Source organism: Xiphophorus maculatus, chromosome 18 (assembly GCF_002775205.1).
Source record: "Xiphophorus maculatus strain JP 163 A chromosome 18, X_maculatus-5.0-male, whole genome shotgun sequence".
NCBI classification, from domain to species: domain Eukaryota; kingdom Metazoa; phylum Chordata; class Actinopteri; order Cyprinodontiformes; family Poeciliidae; genus Xiphophorus; species Xiphophorus maculatus.
The window spans coordinates 12,219,103-12,243,317 of record NC_036460.1 but is presented as its reverse complement, the minus strand read 5'-3'; the positions used below and the strand labels follow the sequence as shown (position 1 = coordinate 12,243,317).

The following is a 24,215-nucleotide window of genomic DNA, read 5'->3' as shown; positions in this document are numbered from 1 at the left end:
TTAAATTATGACATTTTGTAATGCATGGAAAGTCTATGAATTGTAACATCGCCTGAGCAAGAAATGTTGACTAAAGTGATTTCACAAGAGCAAACAGAACCTTTTGGTAGGAATTGATTTTACAGATAAAACCTTTTATTTACTTTTTTTGCTTCCTTTTTTACATGATGATTTAGAGATTCTTCATTCATACTGCTCTTAACTTTAATGTTTAGAAAGAAAAAAAAGTGCTCATGTATGCTCTGGGTTTGTACAGCAAGTTCAGTTGTTCGTTTATACATAGCATGCATCTTGTGCATGCTATGTACAGTATTTCGATAATGATAGACAATAGACAATTTCAGCTGATGGAGTGATGGCCATCCTGTTGTGTATTTATTTGAAATGTCTCTTAATAAAAGGATTTGGTTTGTTTCCCCCAAAATTTCTCTCCTTAAATGCTTCATTAAACCAACAAACACAATTTCACAGGCAAGCTTTAAGTACTTTCCACTGTGGAAATCAAGATAATTAATTGTTGTTTGCCACTCATGTCAACTCCAATTTGCAATTTCATTACATGGATTTTACCTGCTTTATTGTCAATTAACACAACAACCACACAAGCAAACATCTGTGTACAGGATAAATATATTTAATATTCGGTTTTGTTTGTGGATATATCTTTCAATTCCAATGTTGTGTAACATTGCCACTTCTGTGCTTAATAAGGTAATTCAAGTCAAACTAGTAAACAGATAGTAGTAGGAGTGGAAGTATTGTACAGTATCATTCACTCTTAGATTTTTATGCATTTAATATGTCACTGCTTCTGAGAATCTTATTCAGGTATATTTTGTCTTTTTTTTAAAGAGGCTTTACAATAATTAATATTTCGTGTTCTTCCATTTTTCTCGATACATTTGCAGCACTGTCATTTTGCTGCTTGGATTAATTAAGTATTTTACATTAAGTTGTTTGCTTTGGAGATTCTGGACTTTTTTTTATTTTTGCAAAGTTTTTTGGTGATAACTCTTGACATCTTCATTTAGTATAAGTCCAAGTAAGAGAAGCTCACAACAAATATTCCAGGGACCAAAGTGGATTTCTTGACTGTTTATGACACAAATATTGAAATATTGAAAAATGGGGCTTGCAAGATGAGAAATGCTAAAACACACACACAAATTATGCCTAGACACCAAAGACATTGCAGTCAATTCACCTCCAGCGAGCTCAAGTGGCAACAATGCTCACAGAGAAACCTTTTGTGACACAGAACCCCCGGTCAATATGAGATGTAAGGGAGGGAAGGATCTGTAGGCATAGCTTTTAAAATACTATGGGGGTGGAAAAAGATATCAGAATTATAAAGAAGAAAGAGGATGACAATTGTTTTGTTAACGGGTGAGATATGTCAGAGACATAAGAAGAAAAGAAAAAGATGAGGTCAGGTGAAGAAGAGTTGGGTATTGATGCAACAGTGGGTGGTGTGGCTCCTCTGTCAGTCTTGGCACATCGTTCATCTCATTACACTTTCACTCTCCGGCTCCAGCCTGCTCTTTGGTCCTCCCCCACGGCTAGCCCCGGAGCAGGGTTCTGTCCCGCCCAGCTCTCCTGTCAACACAAGCCCAACTCAGCAGCTCTGGCCCATGCATCTGTCAGCCCACACAGTCCCCTGTCAGCCATAGCCTATTGGCCAGCTCATATTGACACTGCACACTGTGCCAGAAAAAGACTATAATATACCGCAGCAGAGCATCTATCAACAAAGCTCCTGGTGAGCCAGAAGCTGAGGCATCCATCACCGAAACATTCTACCAAAACCTTACACTGATCTCTGTGGGGGCTGTTGCTCAACAACTTTAAAATCAAATTAATTTGCAAAATATTGGGCTGAAATTAGGAAGCACTGATGTTTTTTTCCATGACAATTGAAACTCTGGGGTTGTTTTGCAGATCACAGGGTGGACTTTACAGATGGAGACACTCCATCTGTTTGCCAAAAAAATCTGATGAATTTTGTCAATTTAGATTTCCTAGCTAAGATACTAAATTATACTAAAGCCTGAACCTCTGTAATAAGATGTATTTCATTTTCTGTTCAACTGTGGCTTTCTTTTTCAATGAAATTGAGTTCCCTGGGAAAGATGAGTTGAATATGTTAGCAATGAAACCAACCAAAGACAGGTGCACTGTTGTTTGTTTTAGTCTATGGCTTTAGCACAACCAAGGAAAGACCCACCTTGACAGCTTCTCTGCTGAGTAGAAGTGAGAGCTACAGGCAGACGGCTTTGACGAGTGATCGGATACTCTCCACCTCACGGGCAGTGGCTCATTAGCGAGAACAGAAAATAGTTACTACTGGGAGTGCTGTGCAGACTGAGCTGAGAGTAGCACGGACTCGGCATGAACAATTCTGCAAAAGAAAGAGAAAGCAAAGGCCAAGTCGAAGGAGAGACAGGGAAACGTCGATCAATGAATTGTACATTTGATTTCAGCAATGTGGTTTTCTCCTCTGCTCTGAAAAACTGATGAGCAGAAAATAGTTGAGAAGAAACTTGTTGAAAGCAGCAACAAGGACCAGGATGTGAGGCAGGCTTGGTGAAAAATAAAACAATTAAATCAATAGGATTTGTGGAGAAGTTGTGTTTTATGGTAATGATGAAAAAACTATAGAAACAATAAAATATTTTAGGAGGAACATTACAGTATAGTTCTCACAAAGTGAAATGGTTTTTAATCCGCTTTGACTTTGTTCTTTATCAGCATTTTTTGGTCCACATGAAGAGAAAGTAGATTGTATAGTTATAAAAACATATTTAGTTGAAATTAACTGTGCAAGTTGAGGATGATAGTTCCATCCTAAATTGATCCAATTATTGAAGAAATTTGCTATGAATTGTGCATATTTATTGGTAATCAAACGTAATCAGAACAAAAATAATCAGAATCAGACTTATTGACCGGTATTGGGAATTTTGTTTCACATTCGGATAAGCATATGAACTGTCTTTAAGCATATAAACTTAAAGAACAGATAAGATAGAATATGATACGAAGAAAGGATGTTTTGTGTCAAAATATTGTTGTGTCAGAAACAAAATACTGACCTGTTTGATAACTTCTTTAAAAAAAAAAGTCTGCAGGAAAGTCTCTACATCCCCATGCCAGGACCTTGTCTGCCAGATAAGAGCAACATATGGACAAACACTTTAGTAGTAAATTATTCATCAGCTATCTGTCTGTCTTTCATATCTTTGAAAAGCCACTGGTTATAACACTATAGACATTTGGAACATAAAATTAAAACTGAAATTGAGAACTTATTATAAAATTAATTAAAGCTTTAAATTCACAAAGCCAAAATGGCTTGTGTGAAAAATAGAAAAATAAATATTTTTTTTTTCCAGTCAGCAAAAGATCTCCGCAATTTTCTAAAAATAAAAACCAAATGAATCTAACTAAAGTTGTTCCTAAAGATGAGCCTTCAAGCCCCATCATGGACACTGGATTTTTTTCTAGCATAAATGTTTATTGTTATTGCAACAAACGTTAAGCTTTTAGACATCAAACTCACCGTTTTTCAGTTGACAGAGTAAAAATTATGCATCCATCTCGGACTTATTTCATTGCAATACATTTTTCTTATACGTCACTGTCTTGTAATATAAAAAAATGTGGTGCCCTGTTTTTAGCTCCTAATAAGAAGAAAACTGAATAGTTGGTGCTCAGAAACACTGACAATTAATAGTCCACCATGCATAATTGTTGTATTCACTTGACTTTACTTTAGAACATGCTGTTTTGCTATTTCTCAAAAAATGTGACTGACTTGATTTTGTATTTTACACCACACCCTTATTATTTATCAAATCTGTCCTTTTAACCCACATAAACACTGATTTTGTCCCTGTCTCTTTTAGGCCTTTTTATGACTTATATGTTATTTTTTTCTCCACTCATCCCTTTATATACAGAGACTAGAGCCAATCAGCAATACATTCCAAGTTAAGAGAAAATAAAGCCAAATGCAACCATTCTACCACCCCAGAGAGTTTTCTGCCTTACTGAGAACACAAAAAAGCTTCTCAGTTTGTCAATGTCTGTCTTCGGGTTGTATAAGGGTTATAGAACATCAACTCCTTAAAAAGAAAGGGTTGTTGAACACTCAACAGCATTACTTGTCTGTAGCCTTTTGTGTTTGTCAGACTGAAAAGGGTTCCACAAAAGGGATGACACCTGCAAAAGTTTCTGTCTACCCACTTTCTGTCTAAAAGTTTCTTGTGATGGAGTAGTCTTATTCAAAGATGCTAAAGCAGATAAGCCCTGATCTCTTTCTTCTTCATTCTGCTCAGGGTTAGTTCCAACAGACCAACAGCTCAATAGCTGAAACAAATGCAGATTTCTTTTCACAATATATGGTGCCGATGATTTGTATGAAACCTGCACTGCAAGGTTGCATCATTGATGAACGATTTTGAGTCAACAAGGCTCAAAACATTAAAGAAAACAAGGAAACTGAGTCATAAACTGATCGATGCTCCATGGCTTGAGATGGTTGAGTCAGACTCCATTATCTCCTCCAGACATTCCCTCTGGATTATGGATGGTTTTGGGGGAAAGGGTTCTTCCTCAAGTTCTGTGCATATAGGAAGCTGTCTAAATCAGTTTAGCATGCTGCTCTTTTAATTAGACCCCTGAAGATTTTTGAAACTAAAATGGATAAGTGCTTCTGGATGAGGAAAGTGGGAGTTATATGTTAGACAGTCGATAACTACAGACAGTTATCACAGGTCCACATAAAGGGAAGGCACATCAGCAGGGATTCAAGCTGCAAGTAAAAGCCATCAAAGATCTGACATTCACCTCCCACTGGGTCACACACTGGGGTGTCTGAACTGTCACTTTTGAGCATCACTGGAGGTCAACTGCCTCAACGCTCTGCCTCACTAATCTAATCCCTCTTAGGCCAATCCAAAGTAGTGTGCTTAACCGAGGTTCGGAGAGTTGCATGAATTTACATATGAGGTACATCTATTGTCAACTTGCATTACAGCTTATATCCATTCTCATTTACTCTGACATCCTCTTACATTTACATTTATTCATTAGGAAGATGCTCAGCTCCTTTGCTTCATGTGTGAGATGTCTTAGCGTAAGCTTACCTGGCATAAAGCTCTACAATGACAGGAGAGTCTTTTTATGATCACAGAAAGAGGATTGCTGTTAAAGAGGATGTGTTTATCACAAAGAGATGGTTTATAGGAGAAGGACAAGTCGAGAAGGACTGCAAAGGAGAACACTTACAAATTTTGATGTAGTTTATTGGATTTTATGTGATAGACCAATGCAAAGTAGCCTGTAATTGAGACATGGTAGGAAACATGGAGAGGGTTTTAAAAAACAATGTATGCATTTAGACCCACTGAATCAATGCCTTGTAGAACTATCTTTTGTTGGAGTATGTGTTTACCAGCTTCGGACATCTAGGGACTGAAATATTTACCTTCTTTATAAAACACTGCAGCTCAAGGCTTTTCAAATATGGGGCAAGTATTCCCCTCCCCCTCATCCCACTCCGGGTATTGCCACAGCTCTTCTGGGTGAGGGCAAGGGAGCAACATTAGAAACAAAAGGCCTTTTTTTCTAATGTACCATACTGTAACGTACTACTGTAACGTACTACTGTACAGTACGGTACAGTTCTTTAATACAGTACAAATACAGTTCTTTATATACAGAGACTTCAGTCTCTGTATATAAAGTGATGAGTGGAAAAAAAAGACATATGTCATAAAAAAGTCATAAAAAGGGCCAAAACACATTCACTCATTTGTGCTTACAAATGTGCACATATTCATACATCGATTCGCAGATTGGTAGTCAACTTGAGGTTGAGAGCCTTTCCCAGGAGCACATTACCACTTGACAGGAGGAAGCTGGAATCAAACCTACAGCCTTCTGATTGCAAAACAACTATTATGTCACTGATCTCTTTTCAGTCACCTCCATTTATATCTCAAAATCCCTTGTTTTCATTCATCATACATGTCATTTTTCTAATATGATTTCTCTTCTGTTTGTATTCATTAAAAGGTGAACTGGGGTGTTTTGTTTCTCTCCCCACTGCTTATGTGGCGTTCTCTACTTTTGTGTTTGTAGGTGTTATGTTGATGACAAAGTCTCCAAGGTGGCTTGGCTCAATCGATCCAACATTATTTTTGCTGGTGAGGACAAGTGGTCCCTGGACCCCAGAGTAGGCCTGGTGACTAAAGGGCAACTGGAGTACAGCCTACGCATACAAAAGGTAATGTTGACCGCTGCAGTAAAACATCTGAGCACATGATGATAATAAGAAGAAAATATGTGCCATAAATAATTTAACACTGAAAATTTTGTTTTTTAATTTCCATCAGAAAGATAAACATGAATGCATGTTCTCCAGTCTTTTAGTTTTTGAAGGATGACCTCTCTGTCATGCTATATTAATACCCCAGAGAAAAAGGAAGTTGTGGCTTACTGATTAAATCTTTCTAGTCACAAGGATCAAAAGGCATATTTTATCATCCATCCATCCATCCATCCATCTTCTTCCGCTTATCCGAGGTCGGGTCGCGGGGGTAGCAGCTTCAGAAGGGAGGCCCAGACTTCCCTCTCCCCGGCCACTTCTTCTAGCTCTTCCGGGGGAATCCCGGAAGAGCTAGAAGAATCCCGGAATTTTATCATGTTTTATACTTTTTTCGTTTTCAGGCTTGGCAGTCATTATAATTATATTCATTTCCACAAGTCAAGAAATTTGTGAAAAAAAACCTGAGTGCAAGTAAGCCAAGGACACAGCTTAAAGTTGCCAAAGACTGATAATGTTAGGAATGAAACATTAAACCCAGGCATAAGTACATAACACACTACTGTACTTCAAAGATTGAAGTAGTGAAAATTATGTCCTGTTCTTTAAAATGAGCTCATAAGGGTAACATTTATGTTGATTTGTTTGGTAAGGAGGGTCAAGTCAGGAGAAATGTTTGATGGCAGCGTTGAAACCTAACACACCCATATCAGACCCAGAGATTTACAAATGCCCTGGGGAAAGCCCAGTCTGCCTGTAATTCATCATGGTGGGCAAAGACCCATTATGACAAAAATATAATAAATTCTGGCAACATTTGGATAGTTTCTGGTCCTTATTTTTCTCTACTGCTGTGTGTAAGACTCTGTTTGTCAGAGGAAGGATGTTGAGCTTAACCTAATCTAACCTAACATAAAATACAGAAAAAAAGAGTATGAGAGTAAATCATTGACTGGGGACTGCAGTTTGTGTTGAGTATAATATTCTCTGAGGCTGGAGGTGAAATTTCCAAACAAATCAATACACAGAATTAAGAAGGTTAAATTAAAAAGAAGCGGTCACACAAAGTGCAGAAAAGCAGATAGAGGTTGATGTTATAACTCCCATTTGTGGTCACAATAAAGCAATGCTCTTTAAAAGTCTTTCAATTTAAGAGACCACTTTTAAGGGAACTTTTGCTTGCTTTTGTTTGCGTTTTTGTTGCCTCTATAAAAGTTGAAACTCTTCTCGGAGAAAACCCTTACTATGAAGAGGGTTATTGATTTTCTTGTTGAACCAGACCAGTGTGAATTTTCTTAAACTTAGTTGCTTAATGTATCATTTGACATACAAAATAACTGAGCACAAAACAAGTATTGTTAAAAGGTAGGTTTATTGCAGCATGCAAGTCAGTAAAGAAAAAGCTGGCAGAAAATTGCTAATTTTATGCACTTCCTCTTACTTAATCCGACTTACTAAAAATCATTACCTTATGCCTTATCATATCAGTAAATACTATTATTTACATACAAGGTTTGTGATTAGGAGAAACTGTATTTGACCTGAATGTGTCAAATCAAATACACGTCACATACTAGAAATAGGCCTCTGTTTTCAAAACTGTGTACACTTCAAACATATATAATAAAATGCATGAGAGGTGGGAATAAGTTCTCATGTTATTTCACTTTTTCCAAAGCGATGAAGTCTGACTGATTTCCCTGTTGTTAATTTAAGTATATCATAAAGTAATTTTGAAAATAACTCGTCTAAATAACCAAGATTTAGAATGAAAGTGCCAAGTATGAGGAAAAATGTGATAATGAAGCAGTAGATACATTAAGAGGTTTGTAAAGAGTTTTGCAGTAATGTCAAAATAAAACTTTTTTAAGAATATGACAATAAAATTTCCCTTTTTTCCTCTTTAGGTGGATGTGTATGATGAAGGCTCTTATACCTGCTCTATACAAACCAAGCAGCAGCCTAAGACCTCACAGGTTTACCTCATCGTACAAGGTAAGCTGCAAACACCTGTTCACAAGGTGCATGTAGCATGGGGACTCGTCTGTTACATCTCGTAACAGACGAGATGTACCTGGAAATTCTCTTACAACTTGGTTTTTTAATTTACATTGATCTCTGATATATCTCCACTGTGTCAAAAGTCCCAAGTTTAGCCGGTGTTCTTAGAAGCAGCAGATATCCTTATCACTCTTCAATTCCTTAATATGGAAACATGTTGTTCTAAGATCTTTGCAGTAAAATCTCTGAATGTGCTCAGTGAGAATACACAGGCAGTTTGATACAATTGTCTGCCCACAGCAGTACACTTCTTTTCATTTGCCATTTCAAATGATTTCTAAGTGCACTTGACAAGCCTTTTTAACATTTGTTTTATATAACATAAAGCATGACGGTATTTGTCTTGAACTGAGAAAGCAGGAAAACCTACAGAAGGATATGATCAGAGGGGCTTCGGGATTTTTTCCTGTTCCATTTTTATATGCAGGCCAGAGCTACTGGTTGAAGGAATGTAATGATACATTTCTCTTATGAAACAAGACACGATTTCAAATTTGTCACAGACAAGACATGATTGTCTTTCTTTATTTTGGCTGGTGGAAAATGATTCAATAATTAAGTAAGTGTGAATATAGAGTACGATCAATTTAAGCATCCATTTTTTTTGTTATGTTTTCACTAGTGATGTGTCTTCTGTGTTGAAGCTTCAAAGCATGTCTCGAGTAATTCAGGAGGATTTTTATGAACCATGTATGTTGATGGTGTAGCCAGTGACTTTTGAAACCTCAAAATTGGTCTGTACTACATGACTGATTCATCAGTGTGTTTGTGAATCGAAAAAAATACAAGCAAAACTCCATTTCTGTCGTCATATTTTAGGATTTCATCGCAAGTGTGTTCGCAATTTACTTGAGCACCTTTTTTGCGATGGACCCAATTTTCTTTTGTCTAGCAACATTTTGATCTCTCTTAATAATTAGGTTTGCAAATGGTAGTAATAAATCATCATTTATAATGTCAAAAAATCAACACAGTGATTCCCGTGTTCTAATTTCCCTCAAATTTCTGTTGTTTTAAACGGTGAAGTGTCATGTCCAAATGAACTTTAATGATAAAAAAAACTAATCTGTGCTGAGGCATTATAGCGCTCTGCACAAAAGCAAGGCTACTAACGAGGTGAGCCAGGCTCAGCCAAGTCATTTTAGGATGCAAAGAGAGACAGCATATGCAAACATATGGCAACATTGGAAGACTGGAGAATCCCCTGGAATATTGGGAAGGTGAGAAATGTTTCATCCCAATTTCTATAAAGCTCCTGATGTGTTTCTTGCTGTACCTGCACTTCATCTGCGCTCTGTGAAAGGATATTTTCTATAGCAGATAGAATCATCTCAAAACAGAGAAACTGTCTAAACCTAAACACAGTAATTTATTTATTTATTTTTTTAAGTAATGAATATATAATAGTAATTAATAATAATGTAATGTTGTTAATAGTGATATAAGCTTGGTTAGAGAAACAAGACCATTCACATTACAACCCTGCCCCCGTTTTGTTTACAGTTTTCTTTTTGATCCAGATTAAGACTGTAATCAAAATGTATGTATTGGTATAACAGGCATTATTTACATTTACATGTTTATTCAATTTAAGATTTCACACATTACTTTGTTTTCACATTGAATATTTTACATGTTTAGTCCACATGTTGTCAATCTTAAAGCGCTCACCTTCACACTTAAGGCCTAAAATAAGAGTTGCTCAGACTTATTTCTCTAAATAAAGTTATAAACAACTTTATCTAATGATAAAGTTGGCATTTGGTTGCCAAATTCCTCTTTGTGTGACAAACATTGTTAGCTTGAAATATTAAAATGTTGTAATTTCTCATGCCATAAAATCTTATTTCAACTCTGACATTGTTAACCGTAATCAGTTTTTGCAATTGATCGGCTTTCTCAAAGAGAAAAAAGGCAAACAGGCTTAATGGCTGGAACACATCCACATTCTGCATTTTCCTGAAAAATTTAGCTTCTTGTTCTCTACCAGATTTTAAATAGAAATGTCAATTCATAGATAGTCCATACAATGAAAAGCAACTTCACAATATTTTTTTTTTATTATTAATTTTTGTTTTAGATGAAGGAAACTTGGGTCCATGTTAACATGCATTGTGTGTTGATTATAAAGCTTTCATGAACAATAACGAGATTAATATTTAAACTCAAAATATCAAATACCAAACTAAGCCAATCAAAAAAAAATGCTTATTCAAATTTGAATCAAATCACCTGTAGTCTATTTTTTCTACATGCTCTGTAACCTCTTTGTCCTTTAAGAGAAAATGCGAATATCAATATACACTGACTATTATATTGAAAATATTTTTATTTGACGTATAAAAATACGTCAAATAAAAACTGCTCAGATTGAAGCAACTGAGCAGTTTTGTAGAGTATTTACCTCTTCATTTCTTCTTTCAGTCTGCTTTGGAATCATAAATGAATAACATCAATAGGAACATCTGATGCTGCACAAGGTCAAAACAGACAGATTCATTATCTTTCCTAATATGATTGTATTCTTTGTAGTCTTCTTTTGCAAAGCAGCAGTTATTGTAGTTTGTGGCACTTGTTGCATAGCTCCTTTGTATGGAGGTGACGCATGTGGGGGAGTGTATCTCAGTATCACCTCTGCATTATGAAAACACTTGACAAATCAAATGTATTCCCATCATTAGTGAGGTTTGTTCCTTTAATTCAGGTGTGTATCATGTATGAGTTGGCCAGTGAAATGTAATCCCAGTTAAATACAATAGGCTGATGGATAAATGCACCACTGCATAATGTCACCTCAGACAAAACTCCGCTAAGAGACTCTCTCCTTTCATTATGAGCTTATCAATTCATCCATTAATAAAATTTCCAAAGGTCAGTGCTTGTATTGATGCTGCTCCTCTGGGATTCATGGCTGCAAAACTGCCTGTCCTTCCCAGAATCCATTGCATGCGATTAGTCAGTGCTTGATCATCTGAATGTCCTGTGTTGACTTCCAAAGTTTCTGAAGGAAGGATCGTTTATCACAACTAATGCAATAGTTAAAGCCAAAAATTGATTTCTCTTTTTTTTTCTATTCCCGGCCGTTGTGTCCTTTGCTTCACCTTTCAAATAAGATTATTAATCCTGCAGTCATTGGTGCTCAGCTCCTTGCTATGTGGGCGTACTCTTTTCTTTTACTTTCTTTTAGCTCAGTATGATTTTGCTGATTAAAGACAATTGGGTTCAGAAATCGAAAACAAATGTAGGCAAACAACTAGCTCTAGGGTTCAGATGGAAGAGCTCATAATTTGTCAATAACTAATAAATGCTTTCTGAACAACATAATACAAATGTAAATTCTGCTTCTTCAGCTCATTAGTTTTGGCCACCTATTCACTCGCTTTCATTCAGAAGATAAGAATGTCCCTTTGTGTGCAGTGACACTTACAACCTTGCATGCAGCGACCTGAACTAACTCCCACAAAAACCCAATCAACTCTGTAGGATAATAATTCACCCTGCCTTCATCTTTTAATGGGTATGAAAGTCTTAGGCATCAAACATTGCCCCTGGTTACAGACTCCCAGATCAGGTTCACATAACCAAAGCTGACAATTTTCTGCTCGCAGGGACAGGGAAGTAATTGGAAAACAAATGGTCAGACAAAGTAAATTTGTGGAGGATGAAAAAGTGACAGACTTGTGGGACTTATACAAGAGAAGCCAAGCAGCTGAGTGGTTGCACTAGAAATCCCAATATAAGGTAGGCTCCCTACTCTAATCTGCTTAGATTTGTGTGTGTGTGTGTGTGTGTGGGGGAGGGGGGTTCTTAAGTGCTAGAGAGAGAATAAATAAAATTTTGATTTAAAAGTACAGGATTTGTACTTTGAGGCTGTGAAAATATGTGTCAAGAAACTGGAAATAATAGATAACATTCAAAATTGATTAGCAAACTAATTATCAGTTCTGACCATATCTTTTATTTTTTTTAAAATAACATTTTCCACTAACAATGTCTCAAGTCTTTCTCAATGGTCCTCACACTTTGACAAATTATCAGTAAGTGAAGAAAACAATAAAACAAGTGATGTGAGCTGCACACTCTCTGCCTCCTATATAGTTGTGATTTAATAATCACTCAGTAACCCTGAAGTACCTCCATCAGTGTTGGAGTAACTTCCAGAGTGACTGCCTTTGATTAACTCCTGAACTACTTCTTGCTCTTATTTGTACAGTCAGGCACATAAAGCCTCGCTTAAAGCCATTATTTTCTACAACCCTGTAAGGTTGCAAGGTTCTTGGTTGTTAGTTTGGCACAGTTTGTGTCTGCAGGTTATAGCTCATGTGTTGTTCAGGCAATCAGGACATGCTGTTGAAAAAAAAACAAAAAAAAAACAAACACGTTCAAAGTATCTGAACTTAGGTTTTGCCAACTTTAGACTAAGAGAAAGAATTTAGTAAGACTGTAGTGGTAGCCTGAGCTGTCTTTTAGTCAGGAATGGGAGGTTTACCTTTTGGCACTGATGAATTCATCTGGGTGCATCTACAAATTGTAAATATTTTACATTATTCAATCTGTGTGCTTTGAATTATGCTTGTGGCCACAGATAATGAGCCATCATGTTGCTCAAACTTCCACAGTTTCAGTCAAACCCTCACAACTCTATATACTGTATGTCTGTCAGACTGTCAGATATATGCAGATTCAGCATATTTTGCACAGTTTTACTTCCCATCCTGGATGTCAAAACACACTGCAAATCAGCCAATCACATGGCAGGGGCTTAGTGTAGTTAGCTTTCTATATGTGGTTAGGTGGGACAACTTACTGAGGTTTCACATACAAGAACCTCTCAGGTTTACAGTGACTTAATAAACAGGAGAAAATATCTGGTGAGCAGCAACTACATGAAGGAAAATTACATTTTCATAGAAAAGTGTGAAATGGATGGTCAATAATAACAGGAGATCACATCAGGTCTTACTCTTATTAGGTAAACTCAGGTAGTTGAGGCTAAGGTCCAACAACTTAGGCAAAGTTTCACAATAGCAGATATGAAAAATGCTGCCTTGGTCAATGTGTTTTAAATTCAGATGGAAATGTCAAATGCAAACATGAATGTATTGATCTAGCCTACGTTCCATCAATGCTCCAGGTAGCTGATTGCAGTGTAATCATGAGAATTTTTTTTTTTTTTGCACACTTGGTACCAACTAAGCATTGTTTGAATACTATGCTCTACTTGAGTGTTGTTGTTGTCCAAACATTCAAAGAGTAATTCAAAGTGTTTTACACAAAGAACAAAGCAACATAAGCAAAAAATCACCTGATACATTAAAAAGATAAGCAAAGGAAGACATAAAAACTCAGGACAAAGGCTTAATGTTCACACAGTAAGAAAATATGCTACCCCTTTTCATGCCAATTTGAATGGCCCAAAAAATCCAAGTTGTGCCACTTCTTTATGTATTGAGCTTTGTTTTCAAAGTGGCTGGTGTCATGTTGCATTTTTTCTGACTTTCATGTCAATGATGTGAGGTGTGCATCATATTTCTGCCCCAGAAGCCACATGTGATAAAATACAGACATAAACAATAACTGAAAAAATTATAGCTATAGTTATGAAATTATGAAAGTCAGTGTGTCAGTGGAGTGCATCACATCCCAATCCCATCACTCCTAAGTTGATGATGCATCCAAACAGACTAATGTACAGAAGTTGCAATCAGTGCTCCACAAAAATACATTTCTATTACTTCTGCTTTTTTTGTATTAGCTTCCCTCATGTTGTTGTTTTTATGACAATACTGTTGCCTCTGAATGACTTTAAATAAATTCCATAGACATCATTAAATCTGTAACTAGCATGCTGTTGTGAGACGTCTGTGTTTTCTTCTTCTCTTTGGTCTCATTGCAGTCAAGGCGGGGTACATCCTGGACAGGTCGCTAGTCCACCACAGGTCTAGCGGTATAAATACCATTGCAATAATTTAACCTGATGAAACCAAAGTTATGCATCGTTTTTTCTGCGTATACTTTGATAAGAAGCCATTTATTCTGACAATGTTTTTAAGGCCATGGTAGGCCAATCTACTGATCGACTTCCTATCATTGCTTTTGGGACAACAGTGTGTCCATTTTCTGATGAATACTTCCAGCAGGATATTACATCATGTCTCAAACTGGTTCTTAAACATGATGTCAGTGTGCTGTACATTAATGACTTCCACAGTCACCAGCTGCTAACCCAAAAAGGGATATGCTTTGTGGGCTCTGTGGTTGAGTTTTAAAAATTGGTTGAATCTTTTTATGCTAATGTGTTTAATGTTTATGTATTTTTTTAGTGATAGTCTCTGAGTGTTATCTTGCTGATCCAATGTACAATATGTTAAACCATGTGTATCCCTAAACATACATGCATGGTAAGAATACGCAGGCTCCAAAGTCCTCGGGCCGGGATTTTAATCCAGGGCGTTCTTTCTGCAAGTCAACAGCACTGACAGCTGCACCACTGTGCAGCCAAAGTATGTTAGGAATAATATTCAGGTAAAAATGGTGTGTGTTTGTATTCTTCCCATTTTCTCTGATACCCCTAGAGAAAATATAGTGCCACCAATAGCTTGAGCAATTTACTCTCCGTATACATCTACTACACGAAAGCCTTAAAGGGTTGGTTAAGAAGATTACTGAGCAAACAACATCATAAACAAACAAACAAGCAAAAAGAAAACATCATGACCATGTTTAAACATGATAGTGGGAGCATCGGCCTGTGGGATGTTTTTCTTTTCCATGAACTGGGAAGATGATCAAGGTTCATAGGAAAATTGAACCAGCATAAAATCAGTGGAAAAACTTCTCCCAAACTTTTGAGAGCCCTATCTATCGTTTTAAAGGTTGCAGTACAGAACATTGCATACTTTTGCACATAAAGTTTATATGAAGATGGATCCAGCTAAAAAACTTGTTAAAAATTAATGCAAACACAGATTTCCTTTCTAAGTTTGAGCTATATTATTAAGAAAATGCAAAACTGGTAGAGACTTTCAGCTCTACAAGCAGAAGTATGGACTTAGGGGACTGAACACATATTGCATATTACACTTTTTTGTGAAATAAAATGTAGAAAACTGTACAATTTTTGTTTCACTTCATAAATATGTACTGCTTTTTTGTTCGTCAATCATCAAAAACTCAAATGAAATAAATTATGTGTGTGGTTATAATGTGACAAAATCTGAAAAAGTTTGAGGGCAATGACTACATTTCGAAAGTCTGCAAATACACACAGCTGCTACGGAGAATGGCTTTACAATGAAGCCAAATATAGTACAAATTCCCTTCACAACCATTTCTGTACATGCGTTTATGTTGCACAACTGCAGTGTTTCAGCAAATTCAGCAAATCCATAATATGCTATGTAAATATGCTTCATAAAATGCAGAGCCTGGAGAGTGATTCATTCATCACACGAGGTGAAGCTTGTAATTCCCTTACAGGAATGGAACCTCGATTCCAGCTAACTGACAAGCCGCCAGTAGACTGCTTACCCCATTCATAAGCGTTTCAGTTTGTTGAACCCTGCTTTTCACCAGCGTCTAACATTTAGACTTTATTTGGAATAGCTGATTTATAGGTTGAGCAAATCTTACTAACGCCAGTCTGTTAGTTTGTATGGGTCTGTGTCACAAATTAGACTGAGAGAGAGAGAGAAGGCTGAAATGGTGTGGTTTGATATTTAGACAATCCAGTGCATGAGATTTATGTAGTAGTTAACCCTTATTTTTCAGTTCAGTATTCACAGATTTTTCCATGGAATGTAGCTCGAAAATGTTAGTGAAAAATTTACCTTTCATTGTAAAGCATATCTAGAATATTTAACGAATTTCCCAAGTGCAGCTTGGGAAACTGAAATCCTTAGGTGCAATGAATGCTACTGTATGTGACATGCTATTGGTTGGCATATGCAAAGCAGCCAATCAAGGACCTCCATTCATTTTACATGGCTGTAAGCCAAGAGCGGAGATAAGGAATGCTGTAGATATTAAGTAGGGACGGGGATCTTTGAGAATCATAATTTGGCTCCTATTTTTGGGGAAACGATTCAATACAAAATTCATTTTCGCTTCAAAATAATTATTCATAAAAATGTCTGCTTTGATCTGTAGGCGTGAAAAATGTCCTCGACATCTACTCCAGCATGCATTGCAAGGCAGAATGACAAACGGAGATGTTAAAGTGTCTTTTTGACATTTATTATGTTTCAAATATTAGTCCATCCCGAGATTACCATGTATATAGATCAGCTCACCAGGAAAATCTTCATCTTCATCCTGTGCACTAAAACCACTAAAGTCGTCTTCTTCAGTGTCAAGTTTGAACAAGCTCAGATTTACTTTGTCACACAATTCCTCTCTGTGCCAATTTTGTCCCAAGACAAATTTGCCCTTGAACTTGTGGGCTCCATCAAGCAGCAGTCTAGTCTTTCGAAACCTGATGGTAAACATTCATATAGTAGTTGAATTATTGTTTAAGCTACAGTATTGACATATATGCTGAAATGCTGATATAAGGTTTGGTTCAGTCCACTCTTCTTTTTCCAGTGTAGCTGAGCTGACCGTTCTCTCTGGTTTGTTTTGGCGTCATTTTTTAAAGTTGCAGTACAAAATGTTGCATACTTCTGCATATAAACATTCTGCATGAGCTCATATAAAGCATTGGCTTTATTAGATATATTTGCATAGAAAACTGCTGCTTTAAAGTTTCCATTTGTCTTTTATCAACTCTTCTTTAACATTTCAGTGTTGACAATGCTGAACAAGCTGATTGTGTTGTATTTGAGTCAGCAGTTTTGCATGAAGATTAATCTTGTAGAGCTTTTATGGTATTAAATCTAAATTTTAATTCACCTGGGAAACAAAGCCATCCATGTTTTGGTCTTACTGTAACACATCTTTTACCAAGGATAAAATAAAGTCGTGATACTGGGCAGCATACAGTGATGTAAAAAAGTATGTCCCTCCTTACAATTATTTTTGTCTTTGTTTTATCACACTTAAATGTTTTTGCTATTTGAATGTCTGACTTAAAAAAACCTGATATGAAAAAAAGAGAAACTGAGTTATGAAATGTAGTTTTGTTAAAAGTGTGCACACCAGCTTGTCCTCATGTAAAAAAAAGAAGTGTCCCTTAAATCTAAAAACTGGTTGTGTCAAACTTGGCACCAATGGCTACCATTAATAAGTTGAATGTGGAATAACTTAATTAATAATAAATCTGGTTTAAGATTATAGCTTTTTTTATACTGGTTTGATTTTTACTTTGATTCTGGATCCAAATCTGTAAGAATGGTTTAATTTCAGGCAGAATGATGGGACACTCAAATATCTCCACTTCAACACTGATTCATCCTTTCTTCCTTTCAATTCTTCATTCTTGCCATCACAATGCTGTGGTATTTAAAGAGTCAGTCCACTGAACTCTATAAAGAAAGCCATGTCACTCTAAAGAGCACCTTAACAGGAGGGGGCTGAGTCTCTCTCTTTGCACATAATCTCTTGCTCTTCAATCTGGCCAAAGAGAGGGACTGACCTTTTTACAATTATCATGGGACAATCAGATTATTTGAGTGGAACTTGTGAAGCCATTTGCTTCTCTCATTCATCTTTTCATCTTTACTGTTCACTTGTGCATCTCGTGACTACCTCCAACACTTATAAGATCTGTTGCCAGGGTGCTTTGTTACTTCCTCTTGAGCTAACTATAAAGGTTCTGGACAGGAGTTAGAAACACTCCAGAAGACTGAGAAATTGAAAGAGACGTATTGGGTAGAAGTGGATTAGTTGTTGTATGGTTTTCATTCATTTTGGATATCGGCAGTCTGTCTGGCTCTCCTGCTACAAAACTATGATCACACCCACAAACACATAATTGCTTGTTCTGCCGCCAGGCATGGCTCTCAGACTTCATTCCTTCTCCCAGATGATTCCACCTTCCTCGTCTGAAATAAAGAATGCTAAGAAAGATCAATGAAGCTTGTACTCTCCGAAGAGAAAAAGCAAATGCAAGAACAAAACTTCCTCTAAACCACAAGTGCTACAGCTGTTTGCAGTTTCTCAGTGAGAGCAAAGATACTGTGTCATGGGTTTTTGACCTAACTCTGAGCATATAGATGGTTTAACATGTGCCAAATATATATATATATATATATATATATATATATATATATATATATATATATATATATATATATATATATATATATATATATACAGTATATGAATATAGTGCATTGGAATTATTAGATTATTCATACCATTTTCACATTTTCACAGTTTGTTGCCTAACAAAAACTCATTTTAATGTATTTTATCATGATCTTGTTGGACCAACTAGGGGGTGATGCATTTAGCCTTAGCTTCACATCACACATAACAAATTGCATATAAGCCATAAAGTTCAGTTTTAGTTTCATTTGATGAGGTCACCCATTTCCACATGTTTGCTTTGGAAATGGATTGACCTCTGGCACTTTGACATAAACGCCAGACTTGCGGGGTACATGACCAGTATTGGTCCTATAAACAGTTTCCCTGCCTGAACTGTGGATCTCTGCAGCTGTTTACATTACAAAGCAGTGGAATCTCCTCTACTAATTAGACGACTTGAAGGGAGTTGCGTGCACTAGAATTTATGTAGGAGCACCAGAGTAAATGGGGACCTAATACCACACTTGTCCGATTTTATTAGTAAAAATATGTACATTAGAAATTCTTCTCACTTCACAATTGTGTGTTGCGTTATGTTGATGTATAAAATACAGTTATGGAAAACTGTGAAGTTTATGGTTGAAACATGAGAAAATCAAGGAGTACAGAGGGTTCCCAGTATTCATGGGAGTTAGGTACCAATAGCTAAAGTCCATGAAGACTTGAAATCTTTTCTAAAAGTGTTAATAATTTTATACACTTCAAACGCTAAACATACCATAATATGCATTAATGTGCACAGTACAAACTGCCTTAGATTTACCAATTTGTATCAATGAAAATGAATGGTGCTCCTGGATTGTTTTTAAGTTCTGGCATCCCTGATAATTACAAGAGTTGTGTATTCTACAGTTCGACATAGGTAATGGAGTTAAACTGTAAAACTAAATAAAAGAAAACGCCTAAAACTCATTCACACAGTCTGTAAAGACATGAAAACAAGATGTTGGAAACAATTCAAGTAAGCACTGCAGCTTACAGTTGATGCAATCTTTTTCTGTTAGGAAGTAAGACTCATAGTGTGTCATAGTTGGACGCAAGGTTTTGGCTATATTGCAGAGAGCAAGCAGAAGATGCCAGGAGAAGAATAGGAGACACCAAGAGTTAATTTAAAAAAAGCACTGCAGAGCAGGGCAGTCGGTGAGAACAAACTGCATAAAGCAACCCTATCAAGACTTGGGAGAACAAAGAAAAAGTGACAATGTTGGCCTCTGCTGTGTGTGTGTGTGGGGGGGGGGGGGGGGCTCGACTGAACTAAAGAAACCCAGGAGGTATATTTTATATTTTGAAGAGTCTATGGGAATTACATGGGGTGAGAAAGAAAGCAGAAAGTCAAACTGAAAAATGGAGCTGATTCTTGTCAGTGCACAGCATGTAAAGCTTGAATGCTTAGCAACACTTCAGATAAGAATGTATGTTGTTCCCACCTGTCACTGTACAGTGTAATGCAGTTAAGGCCAAATCTCAAAATTAGGGTGATGGCAAGGATGTCTTCCAATCTCAAAGGCTTGGATCATATTACCAAGAATAGTGTCAAAATACTATTCAATTCAATTTAGTTCAAGTTATGTGTGTATCACCAATTCACAACAAATGTTGTCTGAAGGCACTCTACAATAAAAGTCCTTTTAGTTCATTGACACTTACATTCCTGTTGATCCTAGTTAAGTTTATTATTCAAATTGGTTTAAAATGTTTCTAGTCAAGAAAAACCTAGCAGAGTGCATCAAGTAAGTAACTTTCAACAAGCCCTCATGCTAAGCAGAGAAATATGATCGATCTTCTTAATTTTCATCGGAGCCTTTGCTGCAGAGTTTTGGATCTAATTTTATTGAATGGTTTACAGCTATTTTTGTGTTGCTCACAATTGGATTCTTTGGGTGTGCTGGATATCCCACATAAAAAGTTTAGCCATTAGTTTGACAAAACATTTTTGCTTTGTTTAAAAATAGATGTTACATGTAGGTCTCAGTCAAGCCTACAAATAAACATTGACTCATGTTGAAATGAGGTTGTTTGTGTTGCCACAATGAAATTGGGTGTGTTACTCAGGGGGTAAATACATTTGTACATCATCTACAAACATGGCAAAAAATCTTTACTGACCTTACTGCTTAATCCAATACCATTGCTATACGGTCATTCTAGTTTTTGCAGAAGCAGAGTTTTCCTATCTGAAAAGGAATTACTATATTCTGTTTTAATATAAAACTTCTGTGCAGTTGTTAAAATACACCCCCTCAGTTGTTATAAACATCTCTAAAAACACCAGAGGCAACGTATTTTCAGCATTTTACCACTCTCTGTGTAAACAGGAAACTGAGGTCCAGCTTTCAAACTTTTAAAAGCCCAAGCTGAGCCCTGACTGGGTGAAGGCCAGCAGTAAGCCGTGCCATGCCTCATTATGCCTGACGTGAACACGACAGCAGAGCGACAGCAGGACACACATCCATATGTACAGGTCCCCTTGGGGACAAGATTACAAGAAGTCGTCACAGCGGACATTATTCAGTGCAGCAAGCCAGTTGGACGAAGCAGAGGAAGAAGAACAGAGAGAAAGAAGCCACACACATTTGCTGTTGCCTTTGAACTTTCATAATGAAACTGACTCCTTGAAGTTTTAATGAAAGCAACAATTTACCATTCCCTTTTCTCCCTGGGCTGCTGAGGCTTTCTGAGGCGGAATTTCTAAAAATAAAATAAAAATAATAAAATAAGACTGCGTACCCTTTAATCTTTTTTTCTTTCTCCCTTCGTGGAGAGGAACTGTCATGCATTTAAATGGCACCATCCCATGGACACACACGACAGTGGCAATATATTGACTAGGGAGTGTAGGTGATCCAGAAGAGTCGTATTTCACAGAGTAACCAGGCGGACATCGGTTCTGGCCAGTGTCTCTATGGTCTGATCTCTGATGTAGAGGGCCACTATTTCTTTTTGACTGCCTCTGCTCACCACATGCATCCCCATTACTTGTATAGAACCTGCCAGCATCCTTTCCCTCCATCATTTTTCGATCCTCTGTGTGACCTGGGCCTGTCAATTAGATGGACAGCCCGTCGAAATGGCGCTCGGCACACTTGCCTTTGAAAGTGAGATGGAGTGGCAGAGTTAAACTTGACCTGACTGCCTTCCTTTGAGGGGTAAACATGAACTGAAGTGTGTGCAGAAGTGGTGTCAACATGCGTCTGCTGTGTCGGAGTAAACAGACCCAGTTCTGCGCATGAAAATATATGGGATGCTGATTACCTTTTAGAACCTCGCCCTGATATGCTACATCTGTAGGCATGTCATTACTTCACCAAACTGTGGCCTTACAGAATTCTGTCCCCTTCTCAGCTGTTCCTGTGGCCTACATTACTTTGGGTCACCTGTCTGAAAGCGTGTTTGGGTGTAAACGTTCTGCTTCTCAGCACAGCTGCTGTTAAGGTCAATCCTGCTGCCAGACTTGATCCCACTATCAGCACCGTGATTCAGCTCTGCACAGAGATATTTAAACAATATTGTAGGTGTTCAAAGTCACCTAGCAGCAGCTATTTAATTTGTCCAAGCAGGACCAACAGATCTCTGTAATAATATTAATGGCTTTTTCCTTAGAGATCTAACTGGGCACCCATAAAGCAAAGAAAGCAGCACGAGAAAGAGCTTTGTCTGCATTTGAAGTGTTGTAAGCAGTGCAAGCAGGTACTTCAGGGGCATGCTGGGAGATATCTGATTTTGGATGCCTCCTGATGGCTGAGCTGAATCAAGCTCAGCACTGCAAACCTGCAGACCTATCTACTTCTCTTTTTTTGCTCCCTTCTGCTCTCTGCAGACAGAAAAACAAAGCATTTTAGAATGAATCTTTCTTTCTCCATTTTTCAGTGCCTGCAATGTCCAATGAATAATGAGCAGTGTTGGTTTTGATATGAGCAACATGGCTCACGTGGTATCAAAACTTTTTAAAACTTGTTATCCGACCATACAATGTCATGCCTTATCCATTGTATGGTAGTCTATTTTAAAATCAAAACACACAAACCATTACAAAGCAAGAAACTTGGCATTGCCTCACAGCAGCAACTCATTCTAGGTCATAATCCTAGACTGTGATGTACATATGGGGTACATGTGGCTATATAGGTCAGTAGTTACTTCATGGCCTCTGTATAGTAAATTTGCACTGGTGAAGGCTGAGACCTTTATAAATTTTATAAATGTTTACTGACATAACTTTTGTAAACAGACACATTCAGGAGCTTGGAAGAATAAACTGAAAGTGTTGTTTAACTAGAAAAAATTGAAGGACATTCAACTGAAGAAAGGATCATGGTGTATCAAGGGTATTATTGTCAACATGAATGAATTTTCTTGCCAAGAACTAATTTCTGTTCATAGTCTGTCTCAGTCATTCAGTTTACGACAATAAATGAATTTTGGCCTGAATTTGTAGAGTGAGAGAAAATGTGTTGTGTTGACATGAATAAGTTAATTGTGTGGTGATGCTTTTAGTTCCTATCATTGTGGGAAAACTGGCTTCAATTTAATCCTTAATGTCATCTTCTTCATCTACATGCTATGGGATTTATTAAACCTGACTCTCATACAGCTAATTCCAGCCTACAAAGGACTTTGCATAGAGTCAACTGGCTTAGTCCTCATTGGCCTTCCAGCTTATTCAAAAATGCTTCTTTTTCTGGGAACTTTACAGTAGTCAGCAGCTGTATGGTTATCGGCATAGCACGGCTTTTTGCAGTGTTGCTCTCAAATACTTCTCCATGCGCAGTTCCAAAAGGACTTAGTGAGTCTTGATGTAGGTATTTTTGGCACTATTTTGTGCATGTTCTAACAGCTATTCATGTAATAGCAAAAATATTTACATTTTCATTATTTTATGAATTGATATCTTGCAAAATGCCACCAAGTCTGTACTGAGCATATGATATATTTTCCTAAAGTACTCCTCCATTTTCACAATCTACTTCTTTTTGTGCTTTATTGCGTATCTGATTTTTTATTTGAATCAAAGACAAGAATAAAAAACAAAACTAATGTTTTTGCCAGGAGTCTTTTAAAGATGTTTGAAATTTGTTCCCTAACATCCATCATGTGCTTTGCATGGATTACATACTCATGCACATCCTCAGCATTTTCCAGTGAGTGTACTTGGCTGCTACATTCCCTGCTGCCCCACCAGATGTCTGGCATGCTATTTTGTTGGACCATATGCTGGCCGGCGCTGATGCAGTGCTTTACATACCAATTCATGAGAGTGGCAACAGAGTACTAAACACTCGTGAAGAAGCATAACTCTTTGATTTACAGTTGCTTTGTTAAAATGCTACAATTGCAATAAGTGCAATAAAGGTAACTAGTTTGCAGTAAGTAGTTCCAATTTTTGTTTTGCTAGTTGATAGTTTTTTTTTTTGAAATATTAACATCGCATAAAGAAATAAACTAATAAAAATATATGTTTGCAGTTTTTTAGTAAAGTACAAATATTTAGAGTTGATAAAAGCCATATTTTAGCATTAACTGAGGAAACATAAGTTTGACTGCAGCTGAGTTATCTTAGTGCTTAATAAGTTTTGTTTTA

At 37.0% G+C, this 24,215-nt stretch overlaps 1 protein-coding gene across 5 annotated transcripts in view; it reads left to right on the top strand.

Annotated features, from left to right (window-relative positions):
- lsamp (limbic system-associated membrane protein) overlaps positions 1-24,215 on the top strand; it is a 737,122-nt gene that overhangs the window by 653,353 nt on the left and 59,554 nt on the right. For all 5 annotated transcript variants that reach the window (XM_023351201.1, XM_023351200.1, XM_023351202.1 and 2 more), the window contains 2 exons: positions 6,145-6,289; positions 8,236-8,323. In XM_023351201.1, the coding sequence (XP_023206969.1) occupies positions 6,145-6,289; positions 8,236-8,323 (233 nt within the window). The remainder of the gene's footprint in view (positions 1-6,144; positions 6,290-8,235; positions 8,324-24,215) is intronic.